The sequence below is a fragment of the Schistocerca serialis genome, chromosome 5, assembly GCF_023864345.2.
Source record: "Schistocerca serialis cubense isolate TAMUIC-IGC-003099 chromosome 5, iqSchSeri2.2, whole genome shotgun sequence".
Lineage (NCBI taxonomy): Eukaryota > Metazoa > Arthropoda > Insecta > Orthoptera > Acrididae > Schistocerca > Schistocerca serialis.
Window position 1 is genome coordinate 19,713,013 of NC_064642.1, and position 25,092 is coordinate 19,738,104.

Here is a 25,092-nt window from a genome sequence, read left to right on the forward strand (position 1 = left end):
TCCAGTTATTTCACAGAGTCACATTTTGTATTTTTTGATTAATGTGCTCTTATAATTTACATTTGTAACAAGGATTTTCAAAAGAACTTATTTGTCATGGATGTCAGGAGTAACTGCCAAAATAATTCCCTTTGGTGCTGTGCAGAATGTTGTGCCTTTTTTTGTGACTGTTTACATAACTGAAAGTCATTACATTAAAATTCATAGTCATAGCTGTGTTGTGGACTATGTTTTGCAGCTGAGAATTACAGATTCAGCTGAAGTAATACCTGTTGTCATGCCATTAACTAATGAAAAAGCCACTCCAGTTGCTCAGTAGAACTTTATTTAGTCCATTGCCAGTTTCGGCATTTTTTTTTTTGTTAAGCCATTAACAAGTTGATCTGAAACTGTCCTACATATGATAGATGTATACATGTATAAAAGAAAATGGCAAAACCATTAGAGGACTAAATGAAATACAGAGCAACTGGACCTGCTTTTTCATTAATTAAGCGAACTGTTGCATATCACATGGAGAAACTAAGAAATTAACTACTCAAGTAACATGTTTTTTCAATTATTAAGACAAGTATCCCGTATATTTTTCTTTGGTTATTGCATGAAATTATCAAAAACTTTTGAAAGCAGTGGTTTTTCACTTTCATGTTGTGCTGTATCACTCAGAAGATAACATATCTTACACTGAAATATTTCTGTAAGTGACAAATTTTTCTTTGCTCTCAATTTACAGTTTACTGATAACACTTCAGATGAATATTGGGACAATTCTTTCAGCAATGCTTGTCTCAATTCCCCCCCCCCCCCCCCCAGTTTTCACGATGTTGACAAGATGTTACGCTATTTAATCTTCCTATTCTAACTATCTTGTTCAAAAGTGTTTTGGCATGGTTTCAATTTATGTACCCCATATTTCATATACATATTCAGGAATGAATTGCTATCTGAATAGTTCTGTGTAATTTTGTGTTGTTTTTTGAAAGTAGCTCTTTATACCTTTACGACTTGTCAAACAGAATAGTGTCAATGGCATATCAATACCTCAGATGAGGTAGGCAGATGGAAAATAAGCAAATCAGATGGTTCAGGTGAAATTAAACAAATTGTTAGTGAAAATAAAATAAATTGAATTAATTCTTAATGAAAATAAAAATAATATAGAAACTGGACTTATAAACTCTGCTCTTAATTTCTTAAATGTACTTTTATCCATGAGCCAAATAACCTTGTTTTTCTGTACTTCCATGTCTATGTTTTGCCATCACAAAATAAACTGATGCTTACATCAGTGCATACATATTATTGCCTGTGTCTTGTGCTGTTATCGAGAAATGTTGGTCGTATATGTCACTCGACCAGTGACCGATGCTGTGGTAGATCAAGGACATTGTAACCAATGTTTATTTATCCTCAGATGTGTTTCAGTGGTTTGTAACAGACACAGAGGGAAAATTTTTTGAAATGGCAATCTGCAGATAAAATTTAATAATTATAATTATAGAAGAGCCTGTAGTTCAGTGATAAATTCCCATTTGTATAGAATTGGTAAATGGCTAGAATTATGTGCATGGGGTCAATGGCCCAGTTATAATGGGAAATAATCTTAATTAATATTCCCAGTATGATTTGTTATTATAGCCATCACCCCAAAAGATTGGTTTGATTTAGATCTCCAAACTAGTCTACCCTGTGCGAACCTCTTCATCTCATTGTATTCAGTACCTTGTCAGTAGTTATCCAATCTACAAATATAATCTTCAGCATTCTTTTGGAGCACCACATTTCTGTTCTTGTCAGTACTGCTTACTGCCCACAGTTCAGTTCGACATCAGACTACACTCCATGGAATATGACTTCCTAACACATGTACAGTAGATATTAAATTATTTCTCTTTATCAGAAAGACTTCTTGCTTTAGCTGGACTGCATTTCATATCCTATATGTTTCGACTGTTGTCTGTTACCTTGCTCCAATACAGCAAAACTCACATTACTACTTCTAATGTATCATTTCTTAATCTAATTTTCTCACTGTCACCTGATTTAATTTTACCACATTCCATTATCCTCATTTTACTTTTGTTGATGTTCATCGAATAATCTCTTTTTCAAGACGCTTTCCAGTCCATTCAACTGTTTCTTTGATGTCTCTGACAGAATTAAAATGTTTACATCAAACATCATAGTTTTTCTTTGTCTGAACTTCAATTCCCTTTCCAAATTTCTCCTGGGTTTCCTTCCCCTCTTTTGTGATGTGTAGATTGAATAGCAGGTGGCATAGGTTTCAATTCATTGTCGCTGCCTTCTCAACTATCATTTCCCTTTTGTGTCCTTTTGACTTCTGTAACTGAAATCTGGATTCTGAGGAAATTGTAGTTAGGCTTTCACTCCCTGTATATTTTAACTGCTACTGTCTGAATTTTTAAAGAGTGCATTCCAGTCAGCAATGTCAAAAGCTTTTACTCAATCTATAAATGCCATAAATGTGGATTTTTCCTTCTGCACACTATCTTTCATGATAAGTTGTAGGGTCAGTATGAGTTCATATGTTCCCAAATTTCTTCAGAACCCAAACGGATCTTTCCTGAGATTGACTTCTACTGGTCTTCTGATACTCCTGTTATTAATTGGTATCAGTATTTTGCAAGCATGGCATATTAAACTGATGTACTCACCAAGCGGCGGCAGAACACACACATAAGACTGTTGTAATTGGCAAGCTTTCGGAGCCAGTGGCTTCTTCTTCAGGCAGAAGAGTTGAAGAGGAAGGAAGAAGGGTAAAGGAAAGGACTGGAGAGGTCTAAGAAAAGGGGTAGATTTCGGGAGAGTCACCCAGAACTGACTGTTCAATCAGTCTTTCCTTGTCATCCTGTATGGCAAGTATCCCCTGACCTGCGGTTCCGGGTGACTTTCCTGAAATCTGCCCCTTTTCCTAGACCTCTCCATTTTGTTTCCTTCACCCTTCTTCCTTCCCCTTCAACTCTTCTGCCTGAAGAAGGAGGCACTGGCTCTGGAAGCTTGACAATTACAACAGTCTTTTAAATGTGTGTTCCGCTGCTGCTGCTGCTTGGTGAGTAGATTTTATAAACTATCCGATTAAATAATTTTGTCAATAACTGATTGTTTTCATTGTTATGTTAAATTGGTGGTTTGATACTGTTCATACCTGTAAGTACCTGCTTTCTTTGGAATTGGATTTACTCCATTCTCCTTGAAGTCTGAGGGTATTTTGCCTGTCTCATATATCTTGCACACCAGATGGAACAGTTCTGTCATGTCTAGCTCTCCCAAGAATTTCAATACTTCTGAGGAAATCTCTTCTACTCCAGGTGCCTTGATTTCACTTAACCTTTCAGCATTCTGTCAAATTTTCCTTTCAGTATCACATCTTTGTCTAATTCCTGTTTCCTTTCCACAGGATGCTCATTTTCTTTGTATAGCTCTTCTAGACATTCCTTCCATCTTTAATCTTTCCCTTCTTTGCTTGGTACTGACTTGTCATTTGAGCACTTGATATTAATACAGCTGCTTCTCTTTTCTTCAAAGATTTCCTTAATTTTGCTATAGGTGGCACCTATCTTTCCCACAGTCATGCATTTTTGTGCAGCTTTTCCTGGCTTCAATGTTCACTTTTTTCCTGTTTTGCATTTTCTGTCAATCGTAGTTTTCAGCTACCTGTATTTCCCTTTGCATAATTCATTTTCTGCAATTTTGTATTTACCCCTTTCATTGATTAAATTCAATGTCACATGCTTAGCTAAGGATTTTTTGTGAGACAAGTCTTTTATAGCCTTTTCATTTGTTACAAGTACCTCCGATTACTCGTATTGCAACTTTTCTAAATTCCAACTCCTTAGCCTCCCACCTTTCTGTAATTCTTTTCAGTTTCAATCTGTAGTTTGTACTAAAAAAATCCCAGACAGAGTCCATGTCTGCTCCTGTGAATGTTTTGCGGTTTAAAATTTGGTTGTGATGTATCTTTCTTACCATTATATGATACCTCTGGGCCTGTTCCTTCTACACAAACTTCTGTCAGATTCTTAAACCAAATGTTTGCAGTGATTATGTTCTCTATGTTCTCCTACATTTCTGCCTTTTCCTGCTATTAGATTCCAGTCACCCATCAGAATTAAAGTTTTGTCTGCCTTAACAGACTGGATAATCTCTTTTATCTCATCAACAGTTTTTCAATCTCATCTTCATCTGCAGAGCTATATGTGGAGTCAGGAAAGATGGCAGTTGAGTTTAGGTTTCTTCTGTGCATTTATGTCAAGCATTCTCCAACAGCCAATGAACATTCAGTAGTGTCCTGAGTACTCTGCCACAAACATCATAGCCAATGTTAACATTAAACGTGAATGTAGGAATTATTTACTGAATTTTTATTCCATTTTTTGCGAGGTGTCATAGCTGACTTTGGTGGTAAGTGAAAAATTCTACATAAGCAAGCAAGAGACATGATTTGCAGGATACACACTTTCTTAAAGTGTAAAGCACACGTATAGGCATACAGCAACTATTGCCTGGAACTAGCAACAATGCAAACCCCATCTGTGTCTCGACCTGGGTGAACTGCTATCATGGGCTTGGATTGGCTTGGCTGAGCTATGTTGATGAGTTCCCTGTGCTGTTCATGGTAGTACACATGCATCCTATTTTCTGAGTCATTATTAGATCCACTTCCAAATTACACCAGCTTGATTTTGTATCGATAGCCCTGTACTCGCAACAAGAAATCCTGTCGATCCTACTATTATGCCTTACTAATTTCTATGATACGTAACATCTAGCTGTCCATTTCTCTTTTCAGGTTCTCTAACTTACCTTCTCAATTAAGGGATCGAAAATTTCTTATTCCAGCCCATAGAATATGAGATCTGTTTTTTTCTGATAACAATGTCCTCCTGAGTAGTCCCCTCCTGGAGAGCCATGTGAGAAATTATTTTGACTCCAGAATATTTTATCCAAGAGGATCTGATTATCATTGCCGGCCGAAGTGGCCGTGCGGTTAAAGGCGCTGCAGTCTGGAACAGCAAGACCGCTACGGTCGCAGGTTCGAATCCTGCCTCGGGCATGGATGTTTGTGATGTCCTTAGGTTAGTTAGGTTTAACTAGTTCTAAGTTCTAGGGGACTAATGACCTCAGCAGTTGAGTCCCATAGTGCTCAGAGCCATTTGAACCATTTGATTATCATTAAATCTTACAGTAGAGCTGCAAGCCCATGAGAAATAATTATAGTTCCCCATACTTCCAGCTGTTCACCGTACCAACATAGCTAAGGCAAGTTTCTAATATTACAATAACAGATCTGTCAGTCACCCAGACTTGCCCTGCACCTACTGAATAGGCTGTTACTACTCTTCGGGAACTATAAGTTAGTCTGGCTTCTCAACAGATACCTCTCTGATGTGGTTGCACCCGCCATATGGCTTTATATATCATTGAGGTATGTGGGCCAGTCCACTGCAGCAAGTCCTTAGTTTGTAGGGTAGCGTGACTATCTTTTAATAAGACCATTGTAAATGTTAAAGCACAAGATTTTATTAACAACTCTTAATAAGTAACTCACAGACTGCAACTCATAACTTTAAAAAAAGATAAGTTATTTCAGACAGTTAATCTTTGTATAGAATATATGGAATTAAGTCTTAAAACACAATTAAAAACACTTGTGAGATAATGAAAGGACGAGGGGTATTCAGTAAGTAATGCAACACATTTTTTTGCCTGACAGCAGGTTGGTTTTATTCAGGATTTCAATACACCATATTATTTCCCACTCTTTTGGTTACAAAACCCTATTTTTCAACAAAATATCAATTCATTGTGATGGCCTTATGCTGCCTTACTGGGAGGCCTGCGTGGTAACACTACTGGTCAACATCAGAGCCGGTGTCTTATTATATCAATAACTTCTCCATCATCTACAAGCTGCTTCCTGCAGAATGCATCCTTCATTGGACCAAACAAGTGGAAGTCAGAAGGTGCGAGATCAGGGCTCTAGGGTGGATTAGGAAGAATAGTCCAGTGGAGTTTTGTGAGCCCCTCTCAGGTTTGCAGACTTGTGTGAAGCCTTGCATTGCCTTGGAGAAGTTCACTTGCATTTTTGTGGTGATGTGAATGCTGGAGTTGTATCTTCAGTTTCCTAAGGGTAGCACAATACACTTCAGAATTGATCATTGCACCATGAGGGAGGACGTCAAACAGAATAGCCTCTTCAGAGTCTCACAAACTGTCACCATGACTTTACAGGTTGGGGGTGTGACTTTGAACTTCCTCTTCAGAGGAGAGGTGGTTTTGCGCCACTCCGTGGAGTGCCGTTTTGTTTCTGGTTCAAAGTGATGAACCCATATTTTATCACCTGTGATAATGTTTGACACAAAAAATCTAACAATCAGCCTGATAACGTGCAAGTAATTCCCCACGGGTGCACCTTCATTGCTCTTTGTGGTTTTCTATTAGATGGTGAGAAACCCAATGGGCACACACCTTTGAGTTCCCCAACTGGTGAATGAGTGTGCCAGCACTGCCAACAGAGATGTCCAGTAGAGCAGTGAGGTTTTTGATTGTGATCCGTTGATCACCTCGAATAAGTGTGTCCACACATTCTGACGTTGCAGGAGTCATAGCTGTTTGCAGCTGGCCAGTACATGGGAGATTGGACAGGTTTATGTGACCTTTTTGCGGTGACAGAAGCCTCGACTAATGACTCACCGTGCTTTTGTTCACTGCCAGGTTTCCATAGACGTTCTCCGAGCAACTGTGAATATCTGTGATGCTCTGATTTTTTTGCCAAAAGAAACTCAGTGACAGCTCTCTGCGTGGCAAGCACCTCCATTACAGATGCCATTTTGAAGGCTACGTATAACTTCGCAAACTTTTAGAACTATAGGCGCTAAAACATGAATATTCCATGATGTCCCACAGCAAATTGCACATTTTTATGACCAAAATTGCCAAAAAAAAAAAAGTTGCATTACTTATTGAATGCCTTTCTTATTAATATAGTACTGTAACATTTGCAAACATCTGTAATAAAATATATTGCAAAAATACCAAGAAATTTGGTGATTGTAGTTATCAGAAGCATTCTATCAATATAGATGTTCTTCAATGCTGTGCAAGTTCATTTTCAGTGGCATTCCACAAAACATGACTGTTACTACATGGGTAAATAATAAGTTTTGTGATATTCTAGAATCTGTTCCATTTTTTGAAATAAATTATGACAAGAGAATTTACAAATCCAGGAGATGAAGTGTCATAGTTTGAATTTTTCGATTACATGTAGACCAGCTTTCATGTGCAAGAAAAGATCATTGCATTAATTAAAAGAATATTTACCAGAATGATATTTATACAAAGAACAAAATAGTTACATGAATTGATTTTTATGAACAAGGAAAATAAGATCCAGTAGTGAGTTGATGAATTATTATACAAATGTCAAAGGTTGCCTACTGAATTTTGTTTCTCAGAAATTGAATTATCGTATAGAAAAAAATTTATGTCACGTGACCAAGAAACTATTAGTTCAGTATCATGTTAACATTGTGGAATGTGATGCCTACAGGGTAATTTTTGGGCAAATGTAAGTCTGACATGATGGCAGTTTGGCCTATGGAACTGAGTCATGATCTACAGACTCTGGTAATTAGTTTTAGAATTCCATGTAAGCATGTTATTTAAATAGAAAATATTATTTATGTAACTTAATTACTGATGTTTTGTTTACTTTTTATTTTCCTCTGGGACTAATGCAGTTGCAAGCAGCAAGGGGAGGAAAGAGAGGGGTAAATATTTATATATATGTGTGAGTGTGCGTACTTGTGTTTTCTGCATTCAGCTACAATTGTCCTGTTGTATCCAGATTATGTAGAATTTCCTCCTTTCACACATTGTGATAGATCTCACACAGAAAAAATTTTCTTGGTAGTGTAAATAATTACTTCTGTACTTTGATGCAATGTATCAGGCTGAACAAATTGACTAATCAACTAACTGTCAGTGTTGCACACTTACACTTGTTTTGTAGAACAAATGGTAATCATAGTTGTTTTCAGACACTTTTCATTATTTGAAGTAGAGTGACAGTAAATTGCAGTCATTCCTAACATATAATTTGAAAAGTTGCATTGACATATTAAAGATGAATACTTTTAAGGACTAAAATATTACCCAGAAAACTAATGAGTTTGGGAAAGACAATTTAGAATTTTTTATAGGTTGACATCTTGAATTGTTTTAATGTTGAAAATGGCTAAAAGTGATAGAAGCAATTTTATTGGAGTGTAGTAACAGTGGAAAAGAGAATAAGTTACTGTATTAGGCTCAATCCCTTACACTTTCATTGCAAAAGATTATGTCTAGCTGCTGCAGAGTGAGAAAACAGTTAAGATAGTTGGCAGTATTAAAATTATAACTTTCCAAAGGTCATTAGCATATCTGTATTACTGATCCTCATTATAGCATATAATAAGAGCTTAAATTTATTCTGATTTCTTATATCCATGTATGAGCAGAATGAACATTTTGGTTCTTTCACATTGAGTGTTCTGTTTGCTATTATCCTACTTGGCTGTTGTTGCTCAGCGACAGTGGATAGTTGTCATCTAATATTTTCTACTATGTTTACCAGATGATGCTTTTACGAACATTGAAAGAATTACCATCATACCACAACAGCATATTCATCATCTTAGCAATCAATAAGTTGTCATAACAGTGTGATAGTTATGTTATACACTCTCCCACACACTTACAAGAAACCATTTGATGTATTAATTATTAAGAAGTAAATTGAAAGGAAATGTTATTTGCTTTAGTCAGTAGTCATACTTTTATCGTGCACACTGCGGGATTAACATTGACCTGCTGTAGATCAGAAAGTAGGTCAGAGCACAGATGTTAAAGGAGGGTAAAGCTTTATATTTTGTGTTTTATGTGACTGCAGGCTGAAAATATTGATCAGAAGGTCAAAAACCAGAAAATGATGCATTCATTATTCAGTTGTATTAAGCTCTGAAATTTTCTTGGCATAACTGATTCATGAATAAATGCTACACAGAGTTCTTATGTGTCTGATTTGTCGATCTCGATCTTTCAATGACTTCCTCAGTTTTCATTGTCAGGAAAGTAGATTTCAGAAGGCCAATGGCTACAGTAGTTGACTGAATTATATGATGGAGATGTTACGAAGCCCCAGAACTTCCAAATCCCGCCAGAGATATGTCTACGCCTATAACTGAAAAAACATTGGTAGAAATGCTGATTGTGTTAAATGGTGGAAGACTCAGTTTATTTCTTTGTCACCTTTCAGCATCAAGCACCTGTTTCCATGCACCACTAAGGATGTAGCCACTGTCTTGGTTAAGGTTGTTACACATTCTGATTTCAATGGCTTCTTTGATGACAGAATCCCAGTAGGTAGATGCATGGAATAAGATTTTTATTTTATCAAACATAATCGCATGTATGTTCACAAGGCTGTGTCCGGGAACAGCAGATTTGTTGAAATTGCTATATAGTGCATGGAAACGCATGTTGCTGAAAGGCAACAGAGGAATTGGTTGAGTTTTCCACAGCCTAACAAAATGAGCATCACTACCAGTGTTCATAAGACATCAACATATCTGTGATGGCATATTGACGTTTTGTGACTTTGTGACACCTCCATGACATACTTCCACCAATTAAAGTACCGGACAGCCCTCTGAAATCTAATCTCATGATGATGAAAATGATGTGGGAGGAAGTTGTTGAAAGCTTGAGATTGACAAATCTAATGTGGCAAGAACTCCACAAAGCATTTATTCAAGAATGTCACCATGAAAAACTGCTATCTCATGTGGTTGTCTGACATTTGTTATTTGTGTTAACAACAAAGTTAATATGTTCATTTGCTACTGAACTAGTTTTTCTTCATATTCTGTAAGTGCTAGTCAACTGTGTGCTGTATTACTCAACTCAAAACAGTGAAAAAGTGTACGACCAACCATTGTAGCACATGAAGAAAAAGACTAGATCAGTTTTTGAAACTTCAGCGGTTTCAGTTACTGATTTGCCTAAACATGGACTGTGTGTGTTGTCCTTAATAAGGAGATCTATTAATAGATAGTTCCATTTACCTTCTTGTATCATCTGTACATAAAAGCAAATTGTCTTAGGATGTAGGTCCTTTATTGTAAATTCAGACACACTAATTTTGTCTGCATATAATGTCCAATTTAGGCAATGTGCTATATTGGTTCTAATGACTTCAGATGTTATTAATTGAAGTCACAATGATGTTGATGATAAGAAGTGACTGCTTTCTCCCCAATGCCGTCTCTATTATTCCACTGTCTTCGGTTACGCAGTGCGTAAAAGAATTGAAATTTCTACCTGCCACTAATCATAACCTATAGCAGACTTGAGTAACCTCTGAATTGGGAATGAAGTATAGTCTATAAATCATTTAAATTCTTAATGTCTAGGTATACTAACAGCAGTTACAGAAAAAAAAATTATATTTAGGGATGACTGCATTATCTGAAACCTAGCCTTATCATAATTACACATTCAACACTATTCTTCGCACTGCAGTATTCATCAGCTAGTCCCTTAGAATTTCATTCTTGGTAAAGCTGTCCTCTTTTGTATAATACATTCCTTTTCTGTAAAATTCTTCCGCATGTTGGTATCTTTTAAATCAACAGAAGAAGTTTTGTGTCTGAATGCACTGTTGTATGTATTTCAGAAGTGAATCTGCAGTCAGTCTTCATTTCCTGCACACTTAGTATCAAACATAAAATTTTGCTTGCAGTATGCTTTACAGAAAGGCTCCTGCGTGTGACCTTATATGTGGTAATGTTTTTTTATATTTTTTATATGAATAAAATGGATTATTGCAATTTATATAAATGTCCTGTATTGGTTTTGTAAGGATTTAAAATGTGGTTGATGTTTTTTTGTTTAAAAATTTGGCAGTGGTGGAGGGGGGGGGGGGGGGAGGCACAGGCTTTGTATTTGTTTCAGTATTGAGTTGTCAGAATTGCTCATCAGAAGTACATACTGTTCTCTGAAGGCATGTATAAAGTGAGCAATAAGAGAGAAAATGATGTGCCATGAGAAAAATGAATATAATGCTCACATACAAATGTTGCATCAGATTCACCTGTATCAACACCAGAAGCTGGAAGAAACATATTAGCATTATAAAATACTTATTTGTTAAAAGTCTGAAGAAAAATGGGGAGTAAGACAAGCAAAGCAAAACTATAATACTTCCTGGAAATGCAATGACATCCTTATTGATAAAAGGTGTTAAGAAAGAAAAGGAGTTAGGCAAAGCTTAGACTAGAAGTAAACAAGAAAAAAGTATAGCTGGCTACCTTCTCTCTCATAAATACAACTACAAAAGGTACACACACCTGTGGAAAGTAGTCCTTTTAGGCATGCATAATAAATTATGGTGGTTAAATGCTTGAATTCTACTTCCTTTTGTCAGTAGTGTTCAGTGGACTATTCAAAATAGTGTGCAAGATTAATAATTGTATTATTTAGTAATTTTACAGAATTAGATAAATGATCCTGGAAGGAAAATAATTTGAATTGGCGTTCTGGTTATGTTTTTATAATCAAAAGTATTGCCATATCACAGTTTTTATTTGTTTAATGAAGTTAATAGCCTTTGTAATTCCTAGCAGCAAATGTCTTGATTATAAAAGTGAAACCCTTTTTAATTGTAGAAGACTTTCACAACCTCTTTGGAATGGATAAAATAAAATTAAATGAAACCTTACCTCCAGCAAATCAAGGAACAATTTTTGTGTACAAATATGATTATACGCAGAATGAGATTTTAACTCTGCAGCGGAGTGTGCGCTGATATGAAACTTCCTGGCAGATAAAAACTGTGTGCCGGACCGAGACTCGAACTCGGGACCTTTGCCTATCGCGAGCAAGTGCTCTACCAGCTGAGCTACCCAAGCATGACTCATGCCCCGTCCTCACAGCTTTACTTCTGCCAGTACCTCGTCTCCTACCTTCCAGACTTTACGGAAGCTCTCCTGCGAACCTTGCAGAACTAGCACTCCTGAAAGAAAGTGCACACTCCGCTGCAGAATGAAAATCTCATTCTGGAAACACCCCCCAGGCTGTGGTTAAGCCATGTCTCCGCAATATCCTTCCTTTCAGGAGTACTAGTCCTGCAAGGTTCGCAGGAGAGCTTCTGTAAAGTTAGGAAGGTAGGAGACGAGGTACTGGCAGAAGTAAAGCTGTGAGGACGGGGCGTGAGTCGTGCTTGGGTAGCTCAGTTGGTAGAGCACTTGCCCGCGGAAGGCAAAGGTCTCGAGTTCGAGTCTCGGTCCGGCACACAGTTTTAATCTGCCAGGAAGTTTCATTATTATACGCATACAGTTCAGAGTATGAGGAAGAGGATGGAACTTGACATATGGAATATAAAGATATTGTTGGAATTGGTAGTTAATCCAGGGCTGCGGAGGACTTGGCCATTCATAGATCAGGAGGAGGTGAGGCATCCTTGCAGACACATGGGATGTAGAGGTTGTGGTATGTGGAACTGCTTTGCGGGAAATTAATGAAACATCCCTCTTTACAATATTTCTTAATTCAGTCTAGTGCAGAGACAACATTATAATAGGCAGGAGGTCATTGTTATTCAATGATGTTGGTGGCAGAGAGCGCTGGGATCAGCAGCTGCCAACTCGGGAGCCAGCACAGCATGTCCTGTTGGTGGCAGACTGCGGCATCAGTGAAGGGGCCCTCAGAGTGTATCAGACACCGCTCTTAGCAGCATGTCCAAGATGCGGTTGCAGAGTATCACACCGGGGTAGACTGTGTCCAAACCCTGACATCTAATGTCCAATTTAGACATCGAACGTGTGCTCCCACACTGTGCAGTGATCAGCAGTGATGGAAGCCGTCAGGAAATGGTGTAAAGTGACAGAGAGACTGAGCCGCCTGCAGCTCAGGAATTAACACGCGTCCCATTAGAGAGGTGTCCGGAAGCAAGCGGAAGCCAGCCAGAGGGAGACCCAGCGGTGCCAAGTCATCTGCATAAATTCTCCAGGTCAGGGGTTTGCCTGCTGCTACTGATGACAAAGTCCGTAGTAGATGACCGGATACCTCATCTAGCCCTGCAGTAATCTCCACCTTGAAGCCAACAGCCGATGGAGATGGCAGTGGTTGGCATTATTTACATGCTCCAATACCACTGTGTACAGAGAATGTCGGCAAGTATCTGAGCACGTCTGAGAGTGAGGATCTAATTTGATGAGTCTGCTGTCCTGTACTTCTCCAACAGCAGTCTCCCTACCCTGCAAGAGACAGCAAGGTGTAGCAGCCAGGCGTCACAATTGGGTAGGGATGACTTCATTCGTTCAGTTTTTCTTGTTTATCAGTCCTGAAGGATCCTAGAGGGAGCTGTACTGTTGCCCATCTTCACTCTTCAGAGGAGTTGGCTAGCTTCTTCTGCTTCATCAGCTTCATGAATAAGTACTCTTACGTTCTGAATACATCTTCTTGTGAAACAGTGTCGGGGTTCAAGCTGATGCTCACGTCCCTGTGTACGACATCATTATGCTGAGCGTCACAAGCTGTTCATCACACTCAACAGTCTTTGTGCAACAGTACTACTAAGAACAAGGAAGTTAGAAGAACTCAAAATTGTTTGACATTTTAGCATTCTGTGAAACAAGATGGCAATGGTAAGAACGTTGAGGTAGTGCTTTAAAATTAGAGTAATATTATTGGAGGAGAAGAACAAGGCAGAAATGTGGTAGCAGTCACACTGGGAAAAAATGGGTGTATATTGTTATGAAGACCTAGTAAACGATAATTAAGAAGTAGAAGGACTGCAACAACTTAGTGACTATACAAGTCTATTTTTCAACTTCATTAATAATGAGAGATTTCAGCGCCATAGTGGGGAATTATCTGGAAAGGAGGGCAGCAGAGATATTTGGATTAGGAATCACCAATTGTAGAGGAGAGCATCTACTTGAGTTTTTTGAGGAACTTGACTTAGTGACAACAAACACAACCTTTAAAATGCGTAAAAGAATGAGGTACACATAGAAAGCTCCATGTGGTAGTAATAGCTACCAATTTTTTATTGCAGAAGGTATAGAAATTGAAGTCTATCCATAGCTATCCAGAATTAGATGAAGATTGTGACCATGTGCCATCCATAGTAAAGTGTAGTTTAAAATTTAAAAGAAACCAGATGATTTATGCAAAAAGGTGAAATATCTATAAAATCATGAAATACAGTGAACGAAATTGTAACAGAAATGTCAGATGAAATACTGGGTGAAAAACAAGTGGGATAAAAACCATGAATCACAGAAAATGTGATAAACATGATTCAAGAGAGGAATAAATGTAGAGGAAGAAACACAACAGAAATGTGAAGCTACCATTAGAATAGAAGTGAGAAAAGGATGCTAAATATCTTCTTATTTGTATAACCTTTTCATTGTAAAAGGTTCAAGGATCTTCAAGGGAAAAACATGTTAAGTTAAAAAGAGTAGAATTCCCATTCACTGTACAAACTTTGCAGTTTGCCTTAGTAACTTATGGTGAAAAACATGCAGAGTGTATTTTCTAAATTTGCAACAGGAAATACTTTGATCTTAAAACTAATAGTAAAAAAAAGGTATTATAGTAAGTAAACAAAATAATGAGAAAACCTGATATCACAATTCAAAGAAATAAAAAAATGTTAATTCTTTTCCTTTACACATGTTAACTAAAGAATACTACAGATACCGTATGGAAAATAGGAAAACAACATGCAACAGTTTACTGTGCTTTCACTGAAAGAAGGGAAATAGGAATTTATTATAAAAAACAAATGTCAAGATTTTCATCTGGATCGTGCTCTCGTATGCTGTGAAAGCTGAACACTATTGAAGACAGGGAGGAAGTGCTGAGAAGTGATACATATGTGGCTTTGGAGGAAGCTAATGAGAGCCATTTGAACAGAAAAAGTTCAGTTAGGTGTTTTGAAAGAGATGAGCAAGCAGAGAAACCTCATAGCAACTATCCAAAAAAGGAAATTAAAACTTTGTGGACAGAAGTTTTTAACAGATGTTTTGGAAAGGTCAATTAAGAATAATACAGTACCAACAGACATTATTTTTATGCTGTTTTATTAGGCAACCAATTTCGATGTTCCAGTCACATCATCATCGAGACTGTCACATGACTGACAAGGCACACAGTTGATGAAGTTTTGATATCTACAAAACCATATAAGATATCTGGTTCTGTAGATATCCAGACTTAATGAGCTCTGTGCCCTTCACACATGTGGCATCAACTGCCAAACGAACAGTTGCTGTCACACGAGTGACGAGCACACATGCTAATGAAGTTCCAATGTCTAATGAACAATTACTGTCACATGCGAAGAGCACACATGCTCGTGAAGTTTGGGTATCTGTGGAACCAGATAAGTGTACTGATGGGGAACCAGATAAGAGTACTGGTGGCTTGTCTTATACAAGCGCGAGTGGTACTTGGTGTCATTCATGCGACAACCCTGATGATGGTGTGATTGGAATGTTGAAACTAGTTTCCTAATAAAAAAGTATCAAAATAACAGCTGTTGGTACATCATTATTACATTTCATCAACCAGCTGCTGTTCCACACACCTGAATCCAGAATGGAGCTACGTTTATTCGTGGTGGTGGTGGTGATGTCACTATCTTCATGTAAATAGTATTATCTGTGCACCTATTAGGAAAGCCACTCTTAGGCTGTGTTCACACTGCTGGCCGGGCCAAGCCGAGCCTGGCCGGGCCGCAGCCAGCTTTGATATCAAACACATGGTTTTGAATTGCGGTGTTCACACTGGCGGCTGGGCTGCGCCGGCACGGCGTGAACCTCCCAGAGCCGAGCCGGCCACTTTCCGAGTGTTTAATATTGGCGGTGCGAGCCGACCGCAGGCGCGAGCCTGTGGAGCAGCACTACAGCTGCTGCAGTACACGCATCACACGTCTCCCTTCTACTTTCATAACAAGTGTGACTGCACACATCTTTTATGTTAAGATGTTACCTTACATTTCACAATCAGTGAGGAAAAATTACGTTTATTATAATGATACATGCGAAATTACTTTTATTTCATTTGTTTAATCTACCGTATTTACATGCATTTACAACAATAGCTTGCCAGCGATCGCGGCATTGCCGCCACTGAATAGTTCGCATTTACTTGTAAACGGAAACAGATACGAGTGTCACTGAGGGACGGAAATGTGTCCCTACCAGATGACAATGCATTGTAAAGTCATGCTGTGGCACGTTACTATAAGCTGTTGTCTGTGACATCTTTTTGTGATGTTCTTACTTTAATTAATGAATGCAGAATAACATATATGTGACATAAACTTGTGTCTATCAATTTGTTATCAGAAATTCAGCTAGTATGACAGAAATGATGCAGTTTCCAGATTATGGAACGAAGTAACCAAGGAGTGTGTTTCAGATAGTACACACAAATATAAATTATTTTCCTTTATAATTTTATTTGTTTTATTTACAATGAAATGAGATACACAAAAATATAGTAAATAGCTAAGTACTTTCAATTCCAAAATTTATTTTTGAAAGGTTTTTTAATTATTTGAAGTTGCATTTTTAACAAAATATTCAACAAAAGTGTTCCTGACAGTTTTCGAACGTAATGTGGAATTTCTGTTGAATGTGGCACTAGCTGTCTGCTTATCAGCATTGTTACAAAACTTTTCAGCTTCAACATTGCATCCTTTTCTGTCAATGACAATATTATGAAGCAGACAAATGCACTTGACTATGTGATCAGCTACGTAAATGGATGTTTCAGTTTCCTTCCTCAGTAGTCTCCATTTATTGGTCATTATAGCAAATGCACATTCAACAACTTTTCTTGCTCTGGAATGCATATCATTGTATAGAATCTTCTCGTTGTCCAAATTTCTGCAAGGAAAAGGTCTCATCAAATTCTCTAATAAGGGGTAAGCTTCATCTCCCAAAATGACGTATGGTAGTTCCTGACACATTCCTTCAAGTCTTGTTGGTGGTGGTAATAACAGCTCCCCATTTGTAAGTTTCTTATATAACATACTTTCTTTAAACACGCCTGCATCAGACTGTTTACCGTAGGCACCAACATCTACAGCTATAAATTTGTAATTTGCATCAGCAACTGCTTGGAGTACAATCGAATAGTATTGTTTGTAATTGTAAAACATACTGCCAGAAAGTTTAGGACAATGGACACGTATGTGCTTCCCATCTATACATCCAACACAGTTTGGAAATCCCCATCTCGTATGCATTTCACTGGCAATTTCTTTAAATTGAGAAACAATTGGCGTTGGTAAATGAATGGGAGCAAGTGACTCCCATATGGCCATACAAACGTCTTTCACCACCACTGATACGGTGGACACTCCTAATCAGAATGACAATGCTAGTGCATGAAAGGAGATGCCAGTGGACAGATACCTGAGAAAAAAAATCATAAAATGTGTTACTCAAGTGTGGTGTTGGTTGAAGTTTTTACAGTTTTGTTTGCACAGTAGATATTCACTTAGTCCATGTCATTTCACAGTTGTACAACAATAAATAATGAAAGAGACATTTTCTTGCACCCTTCTATATTCTTTCAATTAAAATAATGAAATTGAAATTAATTGGGGTAGTGAGTGCTGTACAAAGTTCTACTGCAAACCAAAAAGTTTGTACTAACTAATCTTACCTTATCGTTATACACAATTTTTCTTCTGCTGTTATACTTCTGCGAAAATTTGTGGTCTGTTTCGAAATTTTGTCTTGAATGTTCTGCAGCACATACTGAAATGTGTTGTGATTCATTCTGTAATATGAATAAAAATTTTCAGGATAGTTTTTAAGTTCTTCATGTAAAGAAAAAAACTCTCCTAAATGTCTGTCGCTATTTATGGGATGAATCCATAACCTCCTAGTTCATCTGTACTTCAAAACTCGATGAGTTACTGCAGAGTCAAAACAATACCAATAAAAGAGTGAAGACATTGTTCTACAAGACAGCACAGACTAGCTAAAGGTGAGCAACTGTTGACTGCAGCTGCGTTTCCTACTAACTTGCTTGTCAGCTGTCGAAGGGTAGGGATTTTTTTAAATTTATTTATTTGGCCTCCAGCAGCTAACAGCCATTTAGCCAAAGAGTGGGGATTACCTTGACAGTGCAGTGCAGCCCGCCAAGGAAGAAAAAAAAACAATGAAGAACAATGAAACGCACATCTGTGTCGATCTACAGTAGTTTCATTAACTCTCCATTATTTTTTTCTGTCAAAGTAGACAACGAGACTACAGAATTGCGCTTCAGTTTCTGCAGTAAACGTATCACAAATCTCCAGTTTGTTTTTGTGATTAGTTTTGCATCATATTTTATCAGACCTATGTCATTGACACTTCTATCTAGACACTTTATCTAGACAATGAGACCATTAAAATAATACGAGGGACCGACACTAGGTCTGTGCTGATCACTAGTAATTAGTTTTTTTTCTGTCCTGCATTATATGACTACACTAAACCAAGCTGTAACCGCGCGAACTTGCGGACGCGGCACTGACGCCACTGAATAGCTCCGATTACTTGTGACCAGAGACAGATATCAGTATCATTATCATTTCAAAAACTTTTTGGTACTTTTAGCTACATTTCATTCCCAACAATGTATGATCTAAAACGGAACTAACAGTAAGCTACCCGCTACATAACTTTTTCACTACAAGATTTGTAAATCAAGTGCACAACGTTGACAAATAGCATCATTTCACAATGACTGCTAAGAAATATGGAAACATAAATGATTCAATTCGAAGCTAAGATGTTACACTACCACGTGTACAAAAATCAGATTTTTTAGCCGCATACTTTCTTCAAAATCGCTTGGGAAACGTTACGAAACTAAGAAATCACGCGAAACGAAAAGTGACTTTTTCTTTTTTCACGACGTAAGTAACGCTTTTAAGGAAAAAATAAGTTCATAAAACGGTGTGGCGAAGTCTTATATACTGCTAAGAATTTTTAAAACATGAAAATCAGAGAAGTGGATTTACCCCCATTTCGCCGTCCTGGCTCGGCGCGGCACGCAATGTGAATGCACTACACTTCGGCCTGAGCTGGCTAGGCACGAGCTGAGCCAGTACGCGTCATCCCGGCCTGGCCCGGCTGGCAGTGTGAACGCAGCCTTAAGCTGCGTGAGGAGAGCAGATCATGGTACACGTGGTGCCACCTGACAGAAACAGGAATAATTTCCGACTTTTGCCCAGTTGCATTAGGGCTGATGTTTACCCGCATGAATGAGGGTTGTCCCACATGATGTTGCTTCCAGCTCCCTCTGTTATATAGTGACACAACTGCTGTTGATTCTTTCTGATATAATTAGCTACATTTGAGCATTGCCAAGCTAGTACCATCTTCTAATTCACCCCATTTCCTATCATGCTTATTTTTATGACCACTGTGTCACCGAGAATCGGTGTGGATGTTGTCAACTTATTCAAGTCTTTTTATGTACATTTTGTTGACTACATGAAGGTTACTTGATTGCATTGTGCTCTTAATATATCAAGAGTAGTTTTTAGCCATAAAATCCTAACTGAGCCACAGTCATGCTAGTGTAATCAATCAGCATTAGCAGTAACTTGCTTCCACGGAGACTATCAGGTGCTGTTTTAAATATCACATTTTGCTCTTCTCTCAGTAGTGTTGTTCCATCCTCCTTTGATTGCATAATTTCTCTTTCACAGAGATAATTTGGTCACCATGTTGAGGACATACCGCTTCCTTGAAATCACGGAGAATGATCTGACATGATTCCTCTAAGTAGTTGTATAAACTGATTTAGTAAGAAAGCTGAGAATGTTTTGAATTATGATTGTTATGATCCAGAAGCAGTTACTTCTTCTACATTCCACTTGGGAATGATTATTTCAGATGCACCAATGCAATCATACAAATTCTTGCATATGAGGTGCTAATAGTGACCCCCTGGGTTGTAGCTACTCCTTACTCTATTTTGCTGAGTGTGCACTAATTACGTTAATCTGCTTTGAAACAGTGAGAACTGGTTGTCAGCAGCATTGGATACTCTATGTACATAATTTTTTGTGTTATAGATAAAATAACACGCAACATGGTGTGTTTTATAAGTGGTGTGGGAGCCTGCAGCTGAGTTTTCTGCATATTTTTCTCCACGCTTGTCTTATGTTGTTCGTTTAGCAAATTGCATGACATTGTTGAATGATTCAGCTGTTGTAATAGTTATAAATGTTTTCTGATATGTGAAATGTAAAAGTTATGTAAATGCTTTTGCCCTTCTTGTCATTAGCAAAACTAACTTAAGTGCTGCTTCCTCCATACCCCTTGTACAACCTAATGCCAATTTAAAAGTGTACAGTTGCAGTGTGGTTCTGTTTTGGTGAATCTAATACAAGTGGCATAGACAAGTAAATTTTGAAAATGTTTCAGATCCTTGAAAAATGAACTTTTCAATAAATAAGTATAATTTTTGTAAGTAAGTTAAATTGCTGATGTTTCAACCAATCTGCTACAGTCCTCTTCAGGACATGATTTATTTATTTATTTATTATTTATTTTACTAGGAGTATAACACAGTTTCAGAAATCAATCTGTGGCAAGTGAGGCCGATAAGAATGTCATCATCTGTCTTCAGATTGTAGTTACATTCCTGACCTCTATCATTTCATGTAGCATTCAGTACTCATTGTGGCTGTTGGCAGGGATGTACAGCTAAGGCTCTTTAGTGTCGCTTTCAACAATATTATGAACAGGATAGTTTGTTACTCACCATAAAGTTGACACTTTGAGTTGCATACTGACACAACAAATAGTCTTTTCCATTATTTAACTTTTTTAATCATTAATTTTTTATCACCTTCATCAAGATAAGAAAATTATAAAATTCTGCTCAAGACTAATTTATTTCAAGACTAATTTATTTTTTGACAGATGGGTACCAAAGAACAGAGTGAAGGCTTGGAGCGAGCCTTAGATCACATGTGCCGCAAGACGAGAGACCTCCGGCGGCAACTGAGGAAGGCAGTTGTTGATCACGTGTCGGACAGGTTGGCATTCCGCACTGTGCGGAAAGTAATAAACAGGATATTAAGTTAAAATTGTGTAATTCCAGTATAATTGTTTTGTTCAAATACACACTTGCTACATGCTTGAATGTAAACATTTTTTCTCTCTCTCTCTCTCTCTCTCTCTCTCTCTCTTTGTGTGTGTGTGTGTGTGTGTGTGTGTGTGTGTGTGTGTGTGTGTGTGTGTGTGGTCTATTTTCTTTCCTGTTTTATTGAAGCTTTGCAATTACAGAATCATGTATAAGTTAAAAAAAGCCTGTATATGAAACTTCCTGGCAGATTAAAACTGTGTGCCGGACCGAGACTCAAACTCGGGACCTTTGCCTTTTCCGGGCAAGTGCTCTACCATCTGAGCTACCCAAGCACCACTCACGCCTCGTCCTCACACCTTTACTTCTGCCAGTATCTCGTCTCCTACCAACAGTTTTAATCTGCCAGGATGTTTCATATCAGTGCACACTCCGCTGCAGAGTGAAAATCACTCTGAAAGCCTATATATGTATTTTATTCTGCTTCTTATATAGAATGAAAACCCTCACATTTCATATAAATTTTAAAAGAGATGAAAACAACCAATTTTTGACAAATTAAGGTAATTCGATAGGTGAAAAATCTACTCACGAAGCGGCGGCAGACCACACACATAAAAGATTATAATTAGGCAGGCCTTTGGGGCCAGTGGCTCCTTCTTCAGGCAGATGGGTTGAAGGGGAAAGAAGAAGGATGAAGGAAAAGGACTGAAGAGATCTAGGAAAAGGGGTAGATTTCGGGAAAGTAACCCAAAACCGTGGGTTAGGGGGGACTTACGGGACAGAACGAGAGGGAAAAATTGATTATTGGGGCTGCACCAGACAAGATTTGAAAACCTGAGAGCTTAAAGGTGGAAGACAGGGTAATATAGAAGACAGAGATTACTGCTTAAACATTGTGCACAAACTACTAAGAGTAAAAAGATAAGTGCATTGTACGTAACAGAGGGGGGGGGGGGCAGTGAAAAATAGACAGGTAAGAAAATGAAAGATGTAGAAAACTAAAACGGAGTGAAGAAAGTAGTTGTTATGAAGAAATGTTGGGGCAGAAGAAACTATGGTAAATTGAGGCCAGGTGGGTGGCGAAAACCGAGGACATGTTGTAACGCTAGTTCCCACTTGTGGAGTTCTGAGAAACTGGTGTCTGGAGGAAGACTCCAGATGGCACGTGTGGTGAAATAGGCATCGAGATCATGATTGTCATGTTGTAGAGCATGCTTTGCAAAAGGATATTGTGTGTTGCCACTATACACCTTCTGTCTATGTCCATTCATTCTAACTGATAATTTGGTGGTAGTCAAGCCAATGTAAAAAGCCAAGCAATGTTTACATAACAGTTGGTATATGACTTGTGTCGTTTCACAGATGGCTCACCATTTGATAGTATATGTAAATTGTGATGTCCACCACACCTAGAAGAGCTTTTTGTTGCCCTCCCAATCTCCGCAATATTCTTGTCAGACCCTATGCTCCTTTTGCACCCATCTCTCTACAGTACTTCTCCTACCACTGTGACCGTCCCTGCTGCAAGACTTACCCTATGCACCCTCCTACCACCACCTATACCAGCCATGTAACTGGCAAAACATATGACTACCGACATGATTACCACCAAATTATCAGTTAGGATGAATGGTCATAGGCTGAATGTGTATTCTGGCAACACATAATATCCTGTTGCAGAGCATGGTCTACAACATGACAGTCGTGACCTTGGTGCCTTGGTTTCCCCACATGTGCCATCTGGATTCTTCCCCCAGACACCAGTATCTCAGAACTCCGCAAGTGGGAACTAGCGTTACAACATGTCCTTCGTTTTCGCCACCCACCTGGCCTCAATTTACCTTAATTTCTTCCAACTCAGCATTTCTTCATAACAACTACTCCTTTCTTTTAGTTTTCTACGTCTTTCATTTTCTTTCCTGTATATTTTTCACTCCCCACAAAACCAGTCGTGAAAAGGTACAGCAAAACTGAATATAATCAGTGGACTAGAAGTTATCCAGAGTTGTGGTGCAGGCAAGATGATAGTGGAAATGATGTGTTGTGAAGAAGAAAAAAGTTGTAATTATTGACAATGGGTTAACTACAAAACTCGTTAAAAAAGAAAGGAGATGTGCAGGAATAGACGGAGTAAATATGGAGCTAAACAAATAATAAGAACGTCCTTTCACCTCAGATTCCTACAGCTTATCAGTATATGCTGACAAAGGTGGGAAATCACAAACTCTTTGAAGGCTGTGGAATTCATCCCACTGTTCAATATGTACACTAAATCTACATTCGCATCTACATGTATACCTACACTTCGCAAGCCATCTTGTGGTATGTGACAGAGAGCAGGTCGTGTACCACTGTCACTTCCCCCCTTTCCTGTTTAGTTGCAAATACACTGACAGAAAAAGCATTGCAACAACAAAAAACAGTTAATGTAGAGCAATGAAATTTCAGCAATACGTTTGCTAGGTAACATATTTAAGTGACCAACATTGCAAGATCACAGGTTAATGTAAATGCGAGATAAGCTGTTGCAAATGCAAAATGCTGGTACATAACTAACCAGTGTAACCACCAGAATGTTGAATTCAAGCATGCAAACGTGCATTCATTGTGTTGTGCAGGTGCCTAATGTCAATTTGTGGGATGGAGGCTATAGTTACCGTTTGATGATGCCCCATATGTGCTCGATTGGAAACAGATATGGTGATTGAGCAACTGAAAGATTTGAAAGTAAACAAATCACCTGGTCTGGATGGAATCCCAGTTCGATTTTACAAAAATCATTCTACAGCATTGGCTCCTTACCTAGCTTGCATTTGTCGTGAATCTCTCGCCCAGCACAAAGTCGTGAATCTCTCGCCCAGAACAAAGTCGTAAGTGACTGGAGAAAGGTGCACGTGACTCCAATATATAAAAAGAGTAAAAGAACAGACCTGCAAAATTACTGACCAATATCCCTAAGTTCTGTTTGTTGCAGAATCCTTGAACACGTTCTCAGTTCGAATATAATAAACTTTCTTGAGACTGAGAAGCTTAAGTCCACGAATCAGCATGGCTTTAAAAATCACTGTTCATACAAAACTCAGCTTGACCTTTTCTCACATGGTGTACTGCGAACTATGGATGAAGGGCAACAGATAGATTGCTTATTTCTAGATTTTCGGAAATCATTTGATGTGGTGCCCCATTGCAGGCTGTTAATAAAGTCATGAACATACGGAATAAGTCCACAGAAATGTGAGTGGCTCGAAGACTTCTTAAATAATAGAACCGAGTATGTGGTCCGCGATGGCGAGTGTTCATCAGAGACAAGGGTATTGTCAGGAGTGCCCAAGGGAAGTGTGATGGGACCTCTGTTGTTGTCTATACACATAAATAACCTTGGCGGGTGGGGTGGGCAGCAATCTGAGGTGGTTTGCTGATGATGCCATGGTGTATGGTAAGGTGTTGAAGTTGAGTGACTGTAGGAAGATACAAGATGACTTAGACAAAATTTCCAATTTGTGTGATGAATGGCAGCTAGCCCTAAATGTGGAAAAATATAAGTTAATGCTGGTGACTACGAAGATCAAACCTGTAATGTTCAGTTACAGTATTACTAGTGACCTGCTTGACACAGTCAAGTCTTTTAAATATCTGAGTGTAACGTTGCAAAGCAATACGAGATGGAACAAGTATGTGAGAACTGTGGTAGGGGAGGCGAATGGTTGACTTTGGTTTATTGGGAGAATTTTAGGAGAGAGTGGTTTACCTGTAAAGGCAGCTGCATATATGACACTGATGGACTTGAGTATTGCTCAAGAACTGGCTTTAAATGATGATTCTACGAATGTACTATAACCCCTACATACCTCTCACGTAGTGATCTTGAAGACAAGATTAGAATAAGTATAGCATGCACAGACGCATTCAGAC

The 25,092-nt window shown here is 38.3% G+C and overlaps 1 protein-coding gene across 2 annotated transcripts in view; it reads left to right on the forward strand.

Annotated features, from left to right (window-relative positions):
• The window catches only part of LOC126481011 (catenin alpha), a 152,473-nt gene that overhangs the window by 70,474 nt on the left and 56,907 nt on the right, over window positions 1-25,092 (forward strand). Inside the window, exons 7-8 of one of the 2 annotated variants that reach the window (XM_050104467.1) lie at window positions 7,764-7,793; window positions 21,015-21,130. In XM_050104467.1, coding sequence (XP_049960424.1) covers window positions 7,764-7,793; window positions 21,015-21,130 — 146 coding nt within the window. The remainder of the gene's footprint in view (window positions 1-7,763; window positions 7,794-21,014; window positions 21,131-25,092) is intronic. The other variant, XM_050104468.1, reaches the window with a different exon arrangement.